At 40.7% G+C, this 20,406-nt stretch overlaps 1 protein-coding gene across 2 annotated transcripts in view; it reads left to right on the top strand.

Annotated features, from left to right (window-relative positions):
• acvr2aa (activin A receptor type 2Aa) overlaps positions 1–20,157 on the top strand; it is a 33,275-nt gene extending 13,118 nt beyond the window's left edge. The window contains exons 2-12 of one of the 2 annotated variants that reach the window (XM_030785971.1): positions 570–780; positions 2,125–2,234; positions 6,556–6,710; positions 10,442–10,465; positions 14,799–14,942; positions 15,302–15,445; positions 16,559–16,704; positions 17,198–17,312; positions 17,511–17,649; positions 18,829–18,959; positions 19,593–20,157. In XM_030785971.1, the coding sequence (XP_030641831.1) occupies positions 570–780; positions 2,125–2,234; positions 6,556–6,710; positions 10,442–10,465; positions 14,799–14,942; positions 15,302–15,445; positions 16,559–16,704; positions 17,198–17,312; positions 17,511–17,649; positions 18,829–18,959; positions 19,593–19,787 (1,514 nt within the window). In that variant the 3' untranslated portion in view covers positions 19,788–20,157. The remainder of the gene's footprint in view (positions 1–569; positions 781–2,124; positions 2,235–6,555; positions 6,711–10,441; positions 10,466–14,798; positions 14,943–15,301; positions 15,446–16,558; positions 16,705–17,197; positions 17,313–17,510; positions 17,650–18,828; positions 18,960–19,592) is intronic. The other variant, XM_030785969.1, reaches the window with a different exon arrangement.
• The last annotated feature ends 249 nt before the right edge of the window (positions 20,158–20,406 follow it).

Here is a 20,406-nt window from a genome sequence, read left to right as displayed (position 1 = left end):
CTGTGCAGTGAAACATCACATAAAAAGGTTGGGAGTGTAAATGGAGAAATATTTAGTCAGAAGGACATTTTCGGCTACTTCCTGGTCAATTCCTCCCTTTGATGCCAAAACCTCTGCTAAACCGATGCACAGATGCAACGGCAGGTGTGCTGTAATGAAATCCCCATCTTCCAACATTTTATTTCAAAAGGTGGTTTTTTTTTTGTTGTTGTTTTTGGGTTTTGTTTTTTTTTTTACATATGTTTATGTATTTTCATGACATTGCCTACAAAATGTATTTGAAACAACATGTGATTCTTAATGTTCCAGAGCTGTTAAAAAGGTGTATACGTTTACAGGTACAAAATCGGCATTTATTTTGTGCATTCTTTATCAAATTAACAAGGGGACCAGCTGGATAAATCGTGATCCTATCTACCTTTTACCATCGCTGGATGCGAGCCATGTAAAATCAACAGCTGCAGAATTGACCAGGACTGGACAGCTTGCTCCTGCACCTGTGTAGTTCACATAATAAGCTTAATTAGACCTAATGTTCCTCATCTTTTCTGTGCTGTCCCAAACCGCAGGTGCCATCCTCGGCAGATCAGAGACGCAAGAATGTGTCCACTTCAGCTACAGCCCCAATATGGAAAATCGGGTAAACCGCAGCGGCATTGAGTCCTGTGTCGGGGAGAAGGACAAGAGACTCCACTGCTATGCTACGTGGAGGAATGTGTCGGGGATGGTGGAGGTTGTGAAGCAGGGCTGCTGGCTTGATGATGTTAACTGCTATGACAGGTGATTGATGGAGATGCTGTTTTTTTTTTTTGTTTTTTTTTTTTGTTTTTTTTCAGTGAGATGTAAAAGAGGTTTAAAGTTTAAAAAGATGCACTGAAAGTTGTAACGGCATCTGGAAAAGATAGATCAGATTGTATTACTCATGGTTTCTGCCAGGTTTACTTAGATCAAATTTTGTTTTTTAGTCTTGTAAGATAATGTTATTATAATTCTTTGACATGTCTGAACACGGAATCATCTTAACCTCCTCCTAGGTGCCAGTTTTTGCCATGCTGGGTACAGATGGAACTTAATTTCTGTGTTTGATTACTGACTGGAAAGAACACAGAATATCCAGTTCATTAGACAAATGTTCTAAATTTGTGCATGCACACGCACACGCGCACACACACACAAGAGCGCAGTAAAGCACCTTATCCTTGTGTAAACAACTTTCCCAGTCCAAGAAATTTGGTTCTTCACCCTCTACCCATATAACATCAAAGGGCAGCTGAAAATTCAGTCGATCTTATCAGTTCATCTGGGCACCTCAACAGATAATAAACATTGTTTGTTCGTCAGGGAGACATCCTATCTACCTGAGGTGTTTTTTTTTTTTGTAGCGTGCGAAATGCTGAAGCTCATAAGCAAAGTAAAAGTCTGCCTCATGGGTCTTGTTCTAGCATGTCACTGGACCCGTTTACCTCTCACCTAGTGTAACTTCAGGTCACTTTCTTCAGGTAGCAAAAACGGTAGCTGCAATGACTGTGTGAGGGGTACTTGGCCTACCTAAACAACAGTTACAAACTTGCTCTCATTATTTATAGACAAATGCTGCCCCTTTTTAGATCATTTGCATCTGGTTCTGTGTCTACTACCTTTTGGGCATTTGTGTTCCAGTATGCTTTGTTTTCCCATATTCAGAACTCAAGGCTTCGATGTGGTCAGGCCACTTATGAAGTCCCTGTCAGATGACATGTGTCTTTTTGTCAGTAGTTACTGATTTATAATTCCTTTCATATCAGTCAGTTTGTGATATAGCAAGAAAAACAGGCTTCAAAATCGTGGTCCTATATTGCTTGCCAGCAGATGTATAAACATGTTTTGATCTCAAATTATTTCAGCTTTCAAAACAAACAAACCAGAGGAGAGGTTTAAAGTAGGTAGTATGAAAGTAGTATGATAAATTATGTTTTGGGGGTTTTTTTGTTTGTTTTTTTTGTGATGGTGCCTATTTGAAAAAATCTTAGGCTGATGGGCTGCCTTTTTTTTTTTCTAAAGCTAAGTTGTCAGTTTGGTTTTGGATGTAAAACAATGCAGGAGAAAACAAAAACCTAATAAATGTTACTCTCTTATGTATTTCAGCACTGAATGTGTGGAGAAAAAAGAGGATCCAGAGGTGTTTTTCTGCTGCTGTGAAGGCAACATGTGCAATGAGAAATTCTTCTATAATCCAGACGTTCCACTGGTACACAGTAAGTCTACTAAGACTGCCAAAACTAAACGGTGTCTACATCTGTATAGCGATAAGAACTGCAACATGCACCTTATTTAGTATGTTATAAAATAAATCAACTCTCTCTATGTTGTTTTCATGCAACTTTTTATGAACCTCATTGAAACTATACAGGGATGTTTGTGCAGATTTTTTTTTATCTTGTCTGTACTTGCACAGAATGTAGTTAATTGGTTTTCTTTTTTCCTGAAGTCTTTTGATTTGACTTTTTTTTCGTTCTTTTGGAATGTTTTTTTTTTCTTCTTCTTTTTCTTTTTTTTTTAATCGAGTGGGTGAGATTGTGCTCCATGCCTTAGTGATATTATTTGGCAGTAAAAGTTGTTTGTTTTCCCTATTTCTTTAAAAAAAAAAAGAAAAAGACTCAAAGTCCCTATCCCTGCCACACATGTCCGTTCACACACAAGGTGTTTTGACTACCTGTATCCCCTGGTTACCGATATTCCATGTACACCCTGGTTACTGGTATTCGAACTCCAAATTCTTAGGTTTTACATCAGCTCTAGCTCGCCAAACTTGACAGATTTGTTGAATCCTTTGCTTGATAGTTCTGTGTGAATGGACTAATTAGAACTCAGCCATTCAGTATACTGTGAAGCTCACTGATGTGTCTAAATGCAAGCTGCAGTGACACCACAGTTTGAGATTGAGCTCTCCCACAGCATGGCAATGGACCAAGATATGCAGCATTGTTGAATTAACTGTTTTAATATTTTTATAATCCACGCTCTCCAGAGTAAATGCAATTAGGAGAACTATCTGAAGCTCTAATGGCCAGTAGTTGTAACAGTGTAGGTGTTAATGGATGTAAAATGACACTGAAATGAAATCTGTGCAATTCAGTAAACACACATTTGCAGAGGAAGCTAACACAGCCATGGTCTGAAAGACAACTCTCTTATTCATACCATCCTCTCCGGTCCAGAGAGGCTGCTAACTGGGGCTTGAGGTTCTTGCATGCTTAGCATTTCGTGACATGTGGTGCAGGCCCTTAGAGATTGCCGTGTCGTTCAGATTATGAGGACTGATCTGCGAGGCTTTATCTCTGTTGAGCTGTCAGGCAACACGGTCAAACATCTTGGCGAGATCAGCGAAGGGCCATGCCAATGTCAGTGTGCTGCGTAGAGGAGGTGCATTCGTGAGACTTAATATAAGACAATACAAATCTTGACTTTTTTTGATTTCGTACAAATGAAGTAAAAATGTCAGTGCTGAAATGAAACAGGAAGAGATCATTTAGAGGAAACCTTGAATGTTAAAGGCTTTACATTCTAAATGTTGTTACTGTGTTTTTATAGGACTTCATGGTCATGTGTTCAAAAACATTTTTCAAGTGCAGTTGTATCAAGGCTGGTGTTTAATAATGAAATATGTCCTAAGCAAAATATATATATAGCGTTCAGTAGATTTTTATATCTATGGCGGCTTCCTCCTAGTTACTTATCTAAAACCCCTTTGAAATCTATGCCGCTTGATCCGTAAATGTTGTAGCGATTACTGGAATGGAACATGGGCCAGGGTCGAAATCCAGGAAAAGTCCATCTGGCAGTGTTCCAGGACAAGACAAGGAAAAGTTCCCGATAAACTCAAGTGTGACTGTGAACACAGCTGTAAAACTGCTGGATAAGAGAACGACATTTTTGATCATGTATTTGCCCTACTTGTTCATAGCACGTTGAGCTGAAAGATTTAAATCAGTTGAACAAAATCTTGTGAACCAGTGAACCCAGTATCGTATGTAACAACATCGGTTGTTTACCAAAAATGTTGTAAATTGATGACATTGCCAACAAATCAACACTCAGCAGAATCTATTGGCCTGTCAATTTTTTTTCAAAACAAAGCGTCTTTCGTTCCGGGAATGGTGTGCAAGTGTGAAAGGGAGTATCTGCTAGCATTGCCAGAAAAATTTTAGCTGGCAATGTTCCGGGTCTTATGTGTGAAAGGGGCTTAATAAGACAGCTCAGAATGGCTTAGTGGCTAAAAGCGTCATGACTGTCAAAGGCCAGAGTACCTGTCAAAACAAAGGCTATATTAAAGCTTTTTTTTTTCATGCCATGCACACACCCTGAGCCTGATGACAGAAATGCATCAGTAAGGTGTCAGTGGAAGCTTCGTACGAGCAGAGCAGAATGGAAAGAAGTATCAGCATTTCTTTACTCATGAGTCACAGTGGAACTCTACGAGGGTGGCAAACTGTAAATTCTGCAAATGTCACCCTCCTTCCAAACACAGTATGGTTCAGAATTACAGCCTCTCGACGAACATGCCATAGTGCAGAGTGTCGATCTCCATGCAAAAATGGCATGTTATGAATGTCGCATTGCCCTCCTGGCAAAAAAAAAAACTCTGTAGCTTTCTCTACTGCCCAAACACAAGTGTTTAGAGTGTTACACGCTGTGATTTAGACTTGAAATATTTCAAAAAGCTAGATTACGTAGGAGGCTGAGTCCCCCTCGCGCCACTGGAAACTTGTTTGCAGCTTTGAAATACCTGATATGACATGCCTTGGATATTAAAAAAAAAAAAAAAAAAACCCTCATGGATGTAGAGTTATCCAGCCGTGGAATTATTGTATGCAGCAAAAGATTTCTGTGAATAAGGAGAGCAGTGGGCATAGCGTGATCTTGTGACTGTTGTTTATTTGCGTGAGTTCTATATGTGTGTGATGGGCAATCCTAATGCCCCAGAGCGTGTTGGGCAGGAGGGGGGAGGGTTGAGTAGGGGTTGAATAAGGGAGGGGTGATGGGCTGGCAGGGGGCTGTAATTTTCCTGCTCCTGTGGACTAATGCGGTGCCCTTAACCCACATCTAGCTTAAAGGAAGTGTAAAAAAGAAGGCAGTGTCACGAAGAGGACTGTTTTTTTTTTTTTTTTCTTTCTTTCTTTTTTTAAACCGCTCTTCAGTCTTTACCTAATGTGGGTTCAGCTGAGGGTAACTCTGTGGTAAGTCACTCGCAGTAGCTCACGAGGGCAACTGGTCGAACAGGGAAAATGCGCTCCTGACACACACGCATGAGTGTGTGTTGGAGATCATTGTGGCCAGAGCTGTGGCTTGTGGCCAGCAGGCACGTTCAAGTCTTATCTCTGGCAGGGTTAACCTGTGGCATGGATGCGCTGCTGCTGCTGCTGCTGCTAAGCAGACTGTCTTGTCACAAACACTCTCACACTGAGTTTTCATTCGCTTTTTGGATTGAAAACCTGTGTGAAATAGGGGTCGACCAATATTGTTTTGCAGGGCTGGTAACGGTACCGATTATTAGTAACCAAGGGGGCCAATTACAAATATTTGGGGCCAATGTTCATTTGCTGTAAATATGAAAATTCCTTTTCCTTAAGCATCCTTTAAATGAACATAGGTTTAACTAAATGTTTAGAAAAACAGAGACAATTTCAACCGTATATTTAAAAAGGTAAGTGCGTGGAGCTCATAGAAGAAGCAAAAGTTGGTGGTATTTTGCCAGATAAATGTGCAGGCTGTTGTTCTAAAGGTATGAAATCAACCGACAGCTATCATCTCAAGGTATGTGTGTTTGATGCCTGATTCATACACACAGGAATTTTCCTCCGCGGGCACCGGCCACCACTCATTTTCTTTTGGTTGCAGTGAAAGACCTGATGAAAGCAGCATTTTGTTTTATTGCAAACATATCAGTCAAAACAAGGATTCAGGGCAGTTATGAGCGTCAGCTCCAATTATCAGCTGGAACAATAATCCGTCAATCCCTAGTCTGAAACAGTGTGTTTCTGGCAGATGCTAGAACTAGATGTTTAAAATCCAGATTACTTCATTTGTCTGTATGGTGACAGATGCAGTAGGCCTTGGTCACAGTCTTGGAGTGTTGGGATGCTCAGCCCATTCTGGTGGTGACGGTGAGCTTTGCTGCTCCGAAATGTGCTAATGAAAGTGTCGGAAACTCATCCTCCTCATTTCTTTCTCCAAAGGTGTTGGTAATAAGAAACAATTTCTGACCAGATGATTGTCACCGCTGTTGTAATTTTGTGGCCCTGTCTCTCTTTGAGTTGTTCGATCTGATTTCGTAACAGCAGTGTTACAGAGGTGTCACAGATTAACTCATGTCAGGTCTGTCTTCTCCTCTTCCTCTCACCTGCAAATGACCGTTTGCTTAATTGCGTAGTTCATTGAGTCAGACTTGTACTGTGTGAAAGAAAACAAAGTAAAAAAAGGAAAATGCTGCACTTTATAATTTTACTGTGTAGGTCCAGACTGACTTTTTTTATTTATTCTCTCTCTCTCTCTCTCTCTCCCTTCCCTTCTGTCCAGCAACAGCAACACCGGAGCCTGTTAACCCTCTGTTGTTCAGCACCCTTCTGTACTCTCTGGTACCCATCATGGGTATTGCTGCCATCATCCTCTTCTCTTTCTGGATGTATCGCCATCATAAGCTGGCGTACCCACCTGTGCTGGTGCCCACGCAGGTAAGAATGCTGCTAACAGCACTTGTAGCATGTCGGTTTGTGTTTTCCACGGCCCCTCGGCGTTTGCTTAGCATTATTACTCTGAAGTCATAGCAGGATTACATTATGATGTGGTGTGAGATTTTCATATCACAGTGAATTTCACAGGTGTCAGCACACAGTTAGAGAGCCTTTTCTGAAGTGAAACTGAAAATGTGTTGGGTAGTTCAGTACAAAGATGGGACTTTTGGTCTTTCTGTGGTTTGGAGCCGGTCTCTGCGTTGTGTGTGTGTGTGTGTGTGTGTGGGGCTGTGTGCGTGTGTGTTTGTGCGTGCATGTGTGAGCAGTGCGTGTGTGCGTTCTCAGTGTATCACATCAAAATCATCTACTTGTCAGGAGTCTCAGAAAATCTGTTTTGGAGCATTTTATTTTATCCTCGAAACTCCTAAGTGTCAGCTATTTCACTGATTCAGTGTGCTGAGTGTCACCCTTGCTCCTGCTCTACCTACCATGTCTGTCTGCTGGATTTGCACCAAAAAACACACTAGACCACTGAGGTATTAAAAGCACAGGAAACGTACTATGAAACATAAAAATCCAACACTATACAGAACATGTGACAATCTTTGCTGGGGTGTTAAGTGCACTGAATGTAACCTAGTAATAATTTCTTTACTTTTGTTTGTTTGTTTGCTTGTTTGTGTTGGACAGAAGAAGGAACTTTTGAATATATTCAGCTTCATAATGGCACGCAATAACTAAAGATAATGATTGAAGCATTTATCCCCATGGCACCCGTGTTAGCTGAAGTGTGTCTTAGTGGAAAAGGAACTTTCAAGTGTTTGGTACCACCCGGGACATACAGAGGATGAAAAAAAAAAAGCTTGTTAGCTGATCCGTTTTCTATAGTAGAGCACTGTAAAACAACAGTCTAAGCCTATGCCATATCTGTACAAAGTGGTGGAGGAAGAGACCCTGTTGATATGAAAGCAAGGTGAATGTGGGAAAGACCTGGAAGGGTTGCTGTTTTTTGATTAGAGGTGCTATTGACTGAAGCACCTGGAAACTCTCACAGTGTTACAGGTGAATTTAAGTATGTGTCTTTGTACCGTAACCTGATGTAGTAGATTTACAACAAATTCGATCATTTGTGGGGCAGACTTTCATGATAAAATTTGTGGTTAGCAGCAGAGGATTTTAGAAAGATCTAATTCACTGGCTGAAGTGGTAACATGGTGGAACTATGGAGACACATCCCTTCATTGTTCAAGTAACTTTGTACTCTAAATTGGAAGGTACTCTGTAGTATGAAAATTCTTTGATAAATGTTTTTAAAAGCTGTTCAGATGTTTAACCATATGTTAACCTCATATTTAGCTGGCAGGATAAGAAAGCTACTGTATAATCCTCAGTAAAATGTCATTGTTTTATGGTTAATCATGGCAGGGGTGAATATGCTCTCGGTCTGATGCACATCGCCATAGCTGGTAGTTTTGCGGACTCGTGATTATCACAATCGAAGGGTCAGCTCTCTTCTGCTCAAGTTTTAATTTTCTAACTCGGTTCATCGTGCTCTTTCTCTTTTGTTCACCTGGGATTTTCCTGTGAAGCGTTTGTCACCTTATTTAGCATCAGACCTCCGCGCTCGTGTCATGTTAGAGACTTTTCTGGGAAAACAGATCTATCAGTGCAGCATGCCCTGCTCTCACCATCTTTACTTCGTTTATCAGCAGTGTTGTGATGACCCAGAGCACTGGAACATCTGAGCTATTTTTCCAGGAACGTGGCAAAGCCCTGTGCTCATTTCAGATTGACGTAGTTATGCACTGATATTAGGGTTCATGTTAAACACCTGAAAGGCCATCACCACAAAGACTTGAGCAAGACCTGTAGGACTCTTGCAGTTGAAAGAATGCACCGTTTCTCCCCCGGATTGCCAATGTGTCATCAAAACTCAGTTATTCATGTCTTGAAGATTTTTAGAACATGAGTATTAGACATTTTTCACGAAGTTTCAGTTAAATTTGCGGTGTTTAGTTTTTGACAACAGATCTCATCGTGAACTTGTAGTCAGTAATTCTTTGGTTACATGTACGATCCTCTCAGAACTGGCATTTCCGCGGTGTAGTATCATCAAAGTATGGGAGGAAGAAGTGGGTGTATGATTAAGCAAGTTCATGTAGAAGGGTGATAGGACAGAGGGAGAAAGATTTCAACAAGCAGATATGGCAGAATGAAAGAGAACAGTGAGAATTTGTGTTCTGTGCTTTAAACCTTTTAAATGGATCACATCACTTTTTTGTCCTGTGAAAGTTTCGGTTGTTCGGCCTTTAAACTGACTTCTGGTAGACCACATGTTAAGGTTTGGAACTGAAGTTTGCAAAAGCCACAGTCATGTAGCGCTGATGTTTACACAGAGGCACTGCCTCACGTCAACATTATTAACAGTCTCACTAATTGACTTCACGTGATGAGACCAAACCAGTACCAGTACTTGGTTTTGGCATTTTACTACAATCCATGTTCACCTCACAGCGCCTAATCCCATGAGGGATGCACATTCAACACCCCAAAATACGAGATGTGTAATTTCTTCATGTTGTATCACCTACAGTGTGCTGACAAGACTGTACCTGTGTCTCCTTTGTCAATGGCCATCATAAATGCAGTTTTTCTCCCGCCTAAAAGATAAAGCTGCCATGGCTGTGGCTTTAAGGGAGAGATCAGTCAAAATAGAACAGTTGTCAACAACTCTAGTTTGACAGACGAATCACGGTCTTGGTGTTCACCGCTGAGACGTGGTGGCAAATTTATCGTGGGCTTTAGTACACAACCTGAAATGATGCAAAATGTAGATGTGATGTCCTGTTGTGTCACTCAAAGGTAACTGTAAAATCATGTTTCCGCTTTATTCTCTCTCTTGCTCTCTCTCTCTCTCTCTCTCTCTCTCCATTTTCTGTTTCACAATCTTTCTCCCTCAGTTCTTTTCGCATCCCTGGGGTGCTGTGTGGTTTGCGCAGTATAGATGTCATGTATAAGTGATGTGTGCTGTTTTTTTTCATTCAGGTAGAGGAGGCCAATGAGGGATGTAAAATGTCTTAGTCATGCAGTAGTTCCAGAATATTCAGTGGTCTGACAGCTGTTGAAATGCTAACTGTCGTCATGACATTTTGGTCGGATCCCTAGGCTAACTGTATGCCAGTTATACACTCGCTACTACACTTGAATATTAAAACCTGTGTAATGCCAGCTTAGACACTATTTACAATATGTAACCATATGGAGTACACGTAAACTCATCGGACCGAATTTATGATAGGTGTTTCAAAGAACTGTGTTCTTACAGAAGGAGACAAGTGTAGTCCAAATTGTCATGCAACGCTGATTCCAGTGCGCTAATGCACTGAATAGGAACATGACTAGGACCTTACGGTTGAATAGCTCAAACACGAGGGGTTTTGGCTTCAGCTGCTGGAAAACACTGTTGCAGGTTGTTCTCTCAGGAAAAGGATGTTCATTCCACATATACTCAGCATATACTTGACATTTTACTCTCATTCTGCAAAAAGTCGGAAACTTTAAAAGAGGTTCGTCTCATTTCCTCTGCTTCGGAAGCGAAGCGCGGCTTTTCCCCCGCAGACGCAGTGCCGGGACAGCAAGCATTCCTTAAATGCCCTTGTTAATATCTGTCCATCTCTTACACTCTCGGATCAGTAACATCTTTGTTTCTGCCTCCTTTCTTCTTTGACTAGCACGCCTTTCATATCATGATAGAGGTAAGAGAAGTCTAATTTCCCATTCCATTTTAATACACTATGTTGCCTCTTTCTCACCTTAGTTTTTATTTTATTTTATTTTATTTATTTATTTATTGATTGATTTGGTGAACTCCAAATCCTCGGATTAAAGTGCATGGGCTGATTAGTCAATGCCTTCGTTTCTGAATGCATGTCTCAAAGCATGCTAAGAATGTGATGCAAAGATCTATGTCATGAATGTTGGAATGTCACACTCAAACCTCAGACTTATATGGGGTAATTTTTCTGTTGCTGTTGTTATATGTATAAAGTTTAAGTTTAAAAAGCACTGCGGAGTGAGGATGTACTTAAATGATGCTTTGAGGTTTGCTAAACAGTCTATGTAAAAAAAAAAAAAAAAAAAAAAAAAAAGCAGTGAATTCCCAAATTCTGACCTAGGATTGCAACTCAGTTGATGTAGCTCATATGCACATTTTATGATTGTAGGGTATTTTAGCTCATTAAACCATAGAAATCTTTGTTAAACATGGAGTCGTACGTACATGGAGTCATTTTCCTTCTGAAGGAAAAGAGAGTTGTTTCTTAGTGTATAGAATGTTCCGGGCATGTTCCTCCAGCGCCAGCGTCCTCTTTTCAACACAGCTAGATGTGAGACAGGGACTGTTGTGTGTATCTTAATAAGGGATCCCACTTAAAAAGAGAGTTGATTTTTCAATAGCGGGGTTTGACCAGTCTCTCGTGAGCCTTTTGTTCATGATGACGTTTCCTCACTCTGTTGTTAAGGTTGAAGCATTGACCTTTAGGGATGCAGAAAATACACCAGTATGTTTTCTTAAATTTTAATGATTGCAAGGTTTTTTTGTTGTTTTGTTTTGGTTTTTTTTGTTTTTTTGCAGAGTATGCTTGGATTACTGTGATCTCAAAAGAGATCAGAACAGACTGTGATTTGACTTTTGTTTTCACTACAGCAAATCCTCCATGGTGATATTTTTTCCCACATGTCCTTGGATTAGTAAGAGCGTGGCGGCGCCTTATTTTAGCCCTTTTTTCAATGAAGGTTGGCTTCTAGGAAAATACCAAGACAGTTCACGCTAAAAACACACTGTCGGCTCTGATCTAAAATACAGTCTCACCCACAGACTAGTAAACCTAGATGTTACATTTTCCACTGGCATCTTGTTTACTGGACTATCGACAAGGTAAACAAAGTCGTGTAACCTGGACATTGACACACTATATCACCTTTTGGCCTCTAGTGAGAGAGAAGGGCCTCTTGAGTTACAATACCTGTAAACAAGTTTTATTTCCCCTGTAAAGAGGAATGCTGTCGAAAATTCAAACGTCCTTGTCTCTCCACATGTCCTTTTCCCTTTGGGGCTACAGAACCACAAAGAGCCTATTGTTGCCACTTTACAACTTTGTCTGCTTTCTGACTGACATTCAGGCAAATGGAAAAGTAAACATGACCCTGACCTGTTTGTGTTTGTGTGTGTGTGTGTGTGTGTGTTGTGACTGGGTATGTGAGCGGTAGGGTGTGGGTTTGTTTTCTTTGTGTTCCCTTAAGCATATTGATCCCTCGTCCCCCTCCGCCCCCCCCCCCCCCCTTTTTTTTCTTCCTTTCTCTGTGTCACTTTGTGCGCAACAGTTTTGGGTAACAGACCTGCAGTATCATCTCAAAAGTATTCCCTTTCTGTTCTGTACTGGCTGTTCTGTTTTTCCCCTGTCTTTGCATGATGGATGTTTTGCCCTTTTGCTCTCTCACTCCCTATTCTGCAATTGCTGGCTTTCATCTTCTCTATTTCGCAAGCATTTATTTCCTCGAGGGTTTAACATCGTGCAGTACACAACCTAGATCCATATGCTTTACTTTCTTCGCTCATGGGCTTATGTGTTTAGTTGACATCCCATTTCAAATATAGGCCAAGTGTAATTCACACAGCTCCTCTACAATAGGTCCACTTCTCTCCAGCACTTGCCACAGTCTTGCAAGAGTTCTCCATAGGGTCCTAACACTGTGAACCTTTGAAATAACTTCCTTTTCTGCATCTCCTCTCAGTTTTACACTCTGACCGAATACCAAAAATGTAGGCCAACACACCGTTTTGTGACCGTATATGATCACTGATTATAGCCTTTGGTTTCCCTCAAGTAGGCCTATTGTTTATTATTTAACTCAAACTGTGTTAGCCATGTAATTTAACCTGTCAGCTTTGTGTTTTTCATGGTCAGTTGTGGTTTAGAAAATAAACTTGAATTGTCACTATTGCTAACTAGCAAGGACAACTGGGTAGACTGTTTACAGGTAGAAATTTGTGATACAATTGCTCCGGTTGCTCACGGCACTGAGTTCTTGTTCCTTAGTTTTTGTTCATTCTCAGATAGTTTACAAGCATTATTTTTCATTTGTTGCCAGTTTTTAGATTGAAAAGTCTGGAACTAAGGTGTCTAAAGACTGTTTTAATTGAGATTAGCACTGAGCAGACCAAAAAAAAAAAAAACAAAACTCTGAAATCAGGAAGTTCAAATGAGATACACTGAGTGATGTAACTTTGTGTATTATCAGGTCTGCCCTTATGGACATATTTATGTCAACAGTCACACACTGGTATTTGGTATGCATTCTCGTAACACGTCAAATCCAGGGTGATATTCGTAATGATAATGATCTACACAGGATAGCTAGTGCATGTTAGGTCAGTGTTAGGTTTTGTTAATATGTGATGTAGCTTGGGTAAATATTTTCCTTGGCCTTGGTAAAAGGAAAACTCTTTGTCCAGTAATATTGATGGCCTGTAGTGCGAGTGAATGTCACACCGGTTAATTGCAGAAGTAATGTTAAGGGAAGTCTTCCTGCTTAGAACTGTTGTAATGATGTTGTCAGATAACATTGTGAGCTATGAGGACATGTTTAAACGTGGTGGAATGAAATCTGTAAAACGCATCACACAGGCTTAGGCTCTGTGAAAGCCTGTTTGTTTTGTTGTCATACGCCGTCATAGTTACGTATATGATAAAGCCTATAATGTAACAGTGTTATTTGATGGGAGGTGTTTTAGCTTTGCTTAGGTTAGAAAACTGAGGTAAAATCTCATTTTAATTTAATTTAACTTGTTGCCCCTTCTTTAACTTTGATATACACATATTTTCTATTCTGTTGGGCTCTTTTAGAATATCTCATTTCACAGTGTAGTTGTTCAGCTTACCCCAACGTACCAGGTAGTATTGCTTCACGGATAATATTTTGGTTCTAACAGTACACCTGAAACTCAGGAAATGATAGTCTTTGCAACCAACTCTTGATCATCAATTTTAGCCTGACTGCATTCCTCACACCACATCCCTCATGTTTTCAAAATAAAGTGTTGATGTTAAGGAATGTGAGTGACACATATGAGTGTTTTCACAAATCTTATCACTTAAGATCTCCTCTTTAAAAGGCAGAAAAATCCATTGGAAAGTATTTGCGTTAGGCTTGTGAGCCATGTTCTGTGAAACAAATCTAAATGAACAGATATTGCTGTGGAGTGGTGCTGGAGTAAGGCCAGTAAACCCTGTGGCTCTCTTGCTGACTGTACTTGAATAGAGGGGATTAGCTTGTTTGATAAGCGTCAGCACCCAGAGGAAACTGCCTATTGTTTTTTTGCTGACAGAGGTGAATTGGTTTGAAAAGGTCATGTTAGGTGTGTATAGGGCACACACATTCACACTCTTATACCAACTGCCAAACAAGGTTCAGCCCCGCACAATACCTTTTGAAAAGAAGTATATAGCTCATGATTACAGTTTGATCAAACCGAAAACATTATCTGTCCTGAGCTTAGTAAATATCATTGTTGTGTTTATCCGGCTATTGTAGCATTTTGAACCCGATGTGGTAAAGCCTCTCTTCTCTCCCCGCTCACCAGTGCACTCATCAGCCTCTGGAACTGGGTCAACTACTTGTCAGCCCAGTAGTCTACTTAGATGGGTAACGGATTATATCTAACTGATTCAGAACTTCAACTCCCACAAGCCCTTTCTGTCAAAGCTTTGTGGAGCTTGACGCCAGTGGAAACTCTCCTCTTTCCCTTTTGTAAGGAAGTGCCTTGCCCACGCCTGAGTAGTTCATGCGCTTTAATGTAGCCTTGGAGTGAAAGTTATTATATTAAATACCAAAAGTTCTTTTCATGTTTTTTTGGGGGGTTTTTTTTCGTGTGTGGTAAAGCTCATTGACATGGTGGAATATTATACATTTTAGGGTTTACAAATCGTACGCTACTTCTTACAAATGCCCTATGTCCATATTTGCAAGGAGAAGTCCCTCATTATCTGGTGAACCACTAAGTTCTGAGCCTTTTCTTTTGTATTACAGGACCCTGGGCCCATGCCTCCCTCCCCAGTACTGGGTCAGAAGCCACTGCAGTTGCTTGAGATTAAAGCCAGGGGGCGATTTGGCTGTGTATGGAAGGCCCAGCTACTTAACGACTATGTGGCAGTCAAGATTTTCCCCATTCAGGTAACAACGAGAGGCAGGGGCCAAGACCAGTGCACTCAAACCTTTGAGCTAATCCAACAGGATTAAGCTCTCTACAAAGGCCAATTACTCTGGCAAAAGTGTAACACAAGCTCATTTGTACTCGGAAAGGAAATAGTACGGCCAGGAGTCATTCCATTGTTTAGCGGGATTATTCTAGTTTTAAGAAAATGGGCAAATCCCATGATCGGCGGGTGTGTTACCTGTTGCCAGTGGTGTAGCTTTTGTACCTATTGAAGATACTGTTGTATGAATTAATTGGAAGTGTCCAGATGTAATGATGGCCAGTTAATTGTGCTTAAAGAATGTATGATTAATGATATCTGTTTGTTTATTCTTAGGACAAGCAGTCATGGCAAAACGAATTTGAGATCTACAACCTGCCTGGCATGAAGCATGAGAACATTCTCCATTTCATTGGAGCTGAAAAGAGGGGCACCAATCTCGACATAGAGCTGTGGCTTATTACATCTTACCATGAGAAGGTAATAAGATGCAGATCTTGTCTTGCTTTTTGCAACACCTTTCTCATGACCTTGGCTTTTAGCCGTCTAAATGCTCTGAAGGCAGATACTATAAATGTGTCAAGGCTTCCTTGAAGCAACCTTCCATACAGTTTCGGTTCTATCTCACTTTCCATGCATACAAACCTCTATGACTATGTGTTGCCATGAGCACAGTGTCTGAAAGTAAGAGGTTACATGTACGTTTGCTGTGGCCAGTGGGTTATTGTTACGCTAGTTGTTATTAAATACATCACGGTTCCTTAAGTCGGTTTCTATTCCCGCAAAACGCGCTTAAGCTGTGAAATCATGAAGAGTCTGTTGCTGGGAAAAATCAGCATCTGATCATTATCTGGGGCCCAAAACCAGCAGGACTGGAATATCTAGGGCTGGATTTGTAAAATCTGTTAGGTTCACAGTACTGTGCAGTGTCATGCCACGACTGACTGAGAGGAAGTTTTGTAACTGATATCTGAAATGTTTAATAAATTAAAACTCATATAATTTTTTATTATTACTTTTTTCATTCATTAATTATTCAGGCTACCAGCATGTTGCTTCCCACCATATTGGTTTATTGCTCTCCCTGGCCTTGTTCATATGAGCTTTGTTCAGATTGCTGTCTCCAGAGTCATCTACACAGCCCACGGTCAGGACAGCTATTGTCTGGGTTAATTTACACCAGGCTTCCCTTAATCCAGTCCTGGAGGGCCAAAATCCTGCTGGTTTTCATTTCTGCTCATCTCTGTGGCCTCTTTACAGCAGACTGAAAAAAACAGCCTCTGAATTATGGGGTGAAGGCAAAAAGTATCGGTTCTGGATTTGGGGATCCCTGACATACACAGTGTATTTTCCAGACTAAGCATTTGTGTCAGCCCTATGGAGGCAAATAGTAGCCTTTTTTTTTTTTTTTTTGAAAGCCTTTATTAAACGTTTGATGTTATGATGTAATTGATCAGCCAAGGCTGGATTATAATATCTTCACACATCTCTCCCAGGAGCTAGGTAGAAATTCGTTTCATGTGAATGTCTCTTGTTTGCTTGTGTTTCCCCTTTCTCTCACACACACACACTCTCTTTCTCTTTTTCTCACAGGGCTCTCTCACAGATTACTTAAAGGCCAATGTAGTGTCATGGAATGAGCTGTGTCAGATTGCCCAAACCATGGCGCGGGGCATTGCGTACCTCCACGCTGATGTTCCAGGTGTTAGAGAAGGACACAAGCCTGCCATTGCCCACAGGTGAAATTTGTAATCTGTCATCACAACCTCCACATCACAACCTCCACATATATATATATATATATATATATATATATATATATATATATATATATATATATATATATATATATATATATATATGAGAATGTGGAGGTTGTGATGACAGATTGCCCTCAGCAATGCTTGAAACAAAAGTTAGCTTTTTACAACTTAAGCTGTTCATCATACACACAGGTCACTAATTGCTCAAGTATTTGTAGTTTGGTTCTAATTTAAGCAGCTTGGGCTAGAATCCTGTTTTAAAATGTTTGAATTTAAATGTAATTTAAAGCTCTAAACCTTCATTCCTTACCTTCATACTGTGTTAAGTACATATTCGTGTTGTCATGCCTGTGCCTTGGTTGTGGTTGTGGTCTTTCTGTCTAACCGTTGGAGGTAAATCTGTGTCAACCGCTTTAGTGTTAGCAGTTTGTTTGGATGTTAAAATAATCTCTCTGCTTTCTGTGTGCAGGGACATCAAGAGTAAGAACGTACTGTTGAAGGCTAATCTGACCGCCTGCATTGCTGACTTTGGCCTGGCCCTGAGGTTCGAGGCCGGGAAGTCAGCTGGAGACACACACGGACAAGTGAGTACAGAAAACCTTTTGAATCAGGGCAATGCAGTGTATGTTATACAGCACTCCTGTTTTTGGTCTTGTCTTTGGTTATATTTTAATCTAAGATCCATGCCTAAATTGGGATTTTGTTGGTTGTAGCTATCTTTAGACGTAATACTGTGTATGTCTGTATGTATGTGTGTCCATGCACATGTTCCTTTGTTCCAGGTTGGAACAAGGCGTTACATGGCTCCTGAAGTGCTGGAGGGAGCGATAAACTTCCAACGAGATGCCTTCCTTAGGATAGACATGTATGCCGTGGGACTGGTGCTGTGGGAGCTGGCTTCCCGCTGTACAGCAGCTGATGGTAAGAAAGGGAGTCATCAGTAATTAAACACCTTGAGCAACACCCACGTCACTGAAAAACTGTCTTGCTTCTGCTGCACTCAGGTCATTCATACGTCATAAGCAGAGGTAGAACTCATAGCAGAGAACCATAGTGATGAGTATAACTGTTTGGCCAATTCAACTAAACTACTCTTGTGCCACCTGGTGGTTAGATTTATTATGAAAATGTATTAGTGCAATGACAGAACCAGTGTGATTAAACACATGTTGTTGTTGTTGTTGTTGTTCTTCTTCTTCTTTTTCTTCTTCTTCTTCTTATTGTTATTATTATTATTTAATAGACAATAACTATGATAAAAATGTGAAGAGTTGTAAGAGACCAACTCTTCTGAACAAAATTATGGAAATTAAATAGGTTTTCCTCAGGCTGTATCTACAAACTGTGGAAAACTAAAACTCTTCGCTCATTGAGCAGCTCTTTAAAGGCAACCGTCCAGACTGGACACAGTGTCTCAGTTATTGATTATGGGTGTCTGGTCTGATGGAATAGTATTGAGTAGAACCATAAAACATGGCCTTCCCACAGGGGTTTGTTGTGACAGGAGTCACTGTGTGTGATGATCTCATCTGAGTCCTGGATGGCCTGCTTTGGATCTGTGAATAGACACACACTGCCAATCAGCTTTTTCAGCAACAGATCAATTAAATGCTTCTGTCCAATGAATAGCTCTGTTACTGTTATTTGCTGGCAAGTGGAGAACATGCACTGATTTAATCATACGTTGAAAACACTGTTGTGTCTTTTAGCCTGTCCACAGTCATATTTCTGTTTGGAAACACCCCTTAATGCTTTAGTGATAGTGTAATACCTTTTTCCACGCAGTGCCTGTTAAACATCAAAAATGGCATGGTTTTCATGTGCACTACCATTTTACATATGTATTAGCATTTGAACTCACTTCTTAATTTTACCTCACATTCTTTGCAGCGTGCACTGTAGTATCCATTAAACAGCTAGAATTGTTATATGTTATAAGCATGCAACATTCTGAAAAAAAGACTTTTCAATTTGCATTTAATTTCTTCAAAGCTTACACCAAACCAGACAGTCACCGGGGTTCCTGTAAATAAATTTAAATCATCAAAACATTTTGTCTGCAGTAGATGCCAACCACTCTGGTTCTTTGACCTTTTTCAGGCCCTGTGGATGAGTACACGCTGCCATTTGAGGAGGAGGTGGGCCAGCACCCCACCTTGGAGGATATGCAGGAGGTGGTGGTTCACAAAAAATTGCGACCCACCCTCAGAGAGTGCTGGCAGAAGCATCCAGTGAGTACTTAAACCACTTAAAACCACTAAGCTGCAATGAAGAGAAGGGGCGTTGTCAGATTGCATCACTGGGTTAAGGGATGAGTGGTACTGCTATTCTAGAAGCCAGTGTACAGTTACTTTTGAGGAACTTCTTTGTTAGGTGATTTTAAGCATCCATAGGGTGTCACAAGTTTATGGCCCTTTTCTAAGTCCAGAGTTTATCATAAGGAGCCATTGTAAAACCTAATTTTGTCGTCACTTTCATATAATGCATCCAGTACATGAAATACAAATGGTCCTTGGTCCTTGGGATATTGGTCCTTGTACTTAAAAATGTGATGATTTGTCTCAACTTTGTCATGCTTGTAAAGAACCAGTATCGCATTCAGTACTGCTGTGCCATATCAGTCATATCTGTTAAGCGTCACTGCTGATCGGCAACCACCAGAGTAATCAGGTTGTGTGGTCATGTCACAGTTTGTGATCACGTGCTCTGTTTCTATGCCCGGTGTATAGACTACGCTTCTTTGTGCTGTACAAGTTTCATTCTGTGTGAATGAAAAGGTTTGAATGTCCTCATTCTTCTTCTAAATTCATCTACCCCATGTCATCTAACCTTTCCTTCCCTCTCTCTTTCTCTCTCATTTTCAGGGTTTGACCATGCTGTGTGAAACCATTGAGGAGTGCTGGGACCATGAGGCAGAGGCTAGACTCTCTGCTGGCTGTGTGGAGGAGCGGGTGGTCCAAATGCAACGGCAAACCAGCATCACAGCGCCAGAGGAGATTGTCACTGTCGTCACCATGGTGACGAACGTGGACTACCCACCTAAGGAGTCTAGCCTATGACTGGTGTGGAAGACATGAAACACAAGGACAGGACAAAGTAGAAACAAACCCTCAAACAGAGGACCTTTGCTCCGAGCAGCTAGCTCATTTTGACAAATCCTGGCGATTGTGATGTACATACTACAAAAGGTGAATTGTCAGCAATGGATTTGCACCAAATCTGGGCCTATAACTGGTTTTTGCTATTTTGGCGCAAACCTCCAGACGCGTCTAAAATCTCTCACCTTGGGGCACATTTTGGAAAAAACAAATCTGACACAAGGACCTTCAGGGTGGGAGGAACTTTCATACTCACCTGTTAATGAATGGGCAAAATTAGTATGCTAGTTAAACTTTTAGTTGGTGTTTCTCTTTCTTTCAAGATGAGGAGGGGATTTTAAATAAGAGACTCTCCTACACAATGCTCATGTCATTTCAGTATAAAAAAAAAAAAAGGGCAATGTTGGTTCTTGAACGCATTCAATGTGTTTATATGAATGACTCTTGCAATGCCAATACAAAACAGCTTCTGAATGTCTAGTGTACCGCTGCTGTACATATATCAACAGAGAGAGTGATGACAAAACAGAAATGATCGGTTTTTATCTGGGAGTTTCCTCCCCGGCATTTCTGTTAAATA

This window comes from Chanos chanos, chromosome 10 (genome assembly GCF_902362185.1).
Source record: "Chanos chanos chromosome 10, fChaCha1.1, whole genome shotgun sequence".
Lineage (NCBI taxonomy): Eukaryota > Metazoa > Chordata > Actinopteri > Gonorynchiformes > Chanidae > Chanos > Chanos chanos.
Note: the sequence above shows the minus strand (reverse complement) of the source record. Positions and strands in the feature narration are given on the sequence as shown.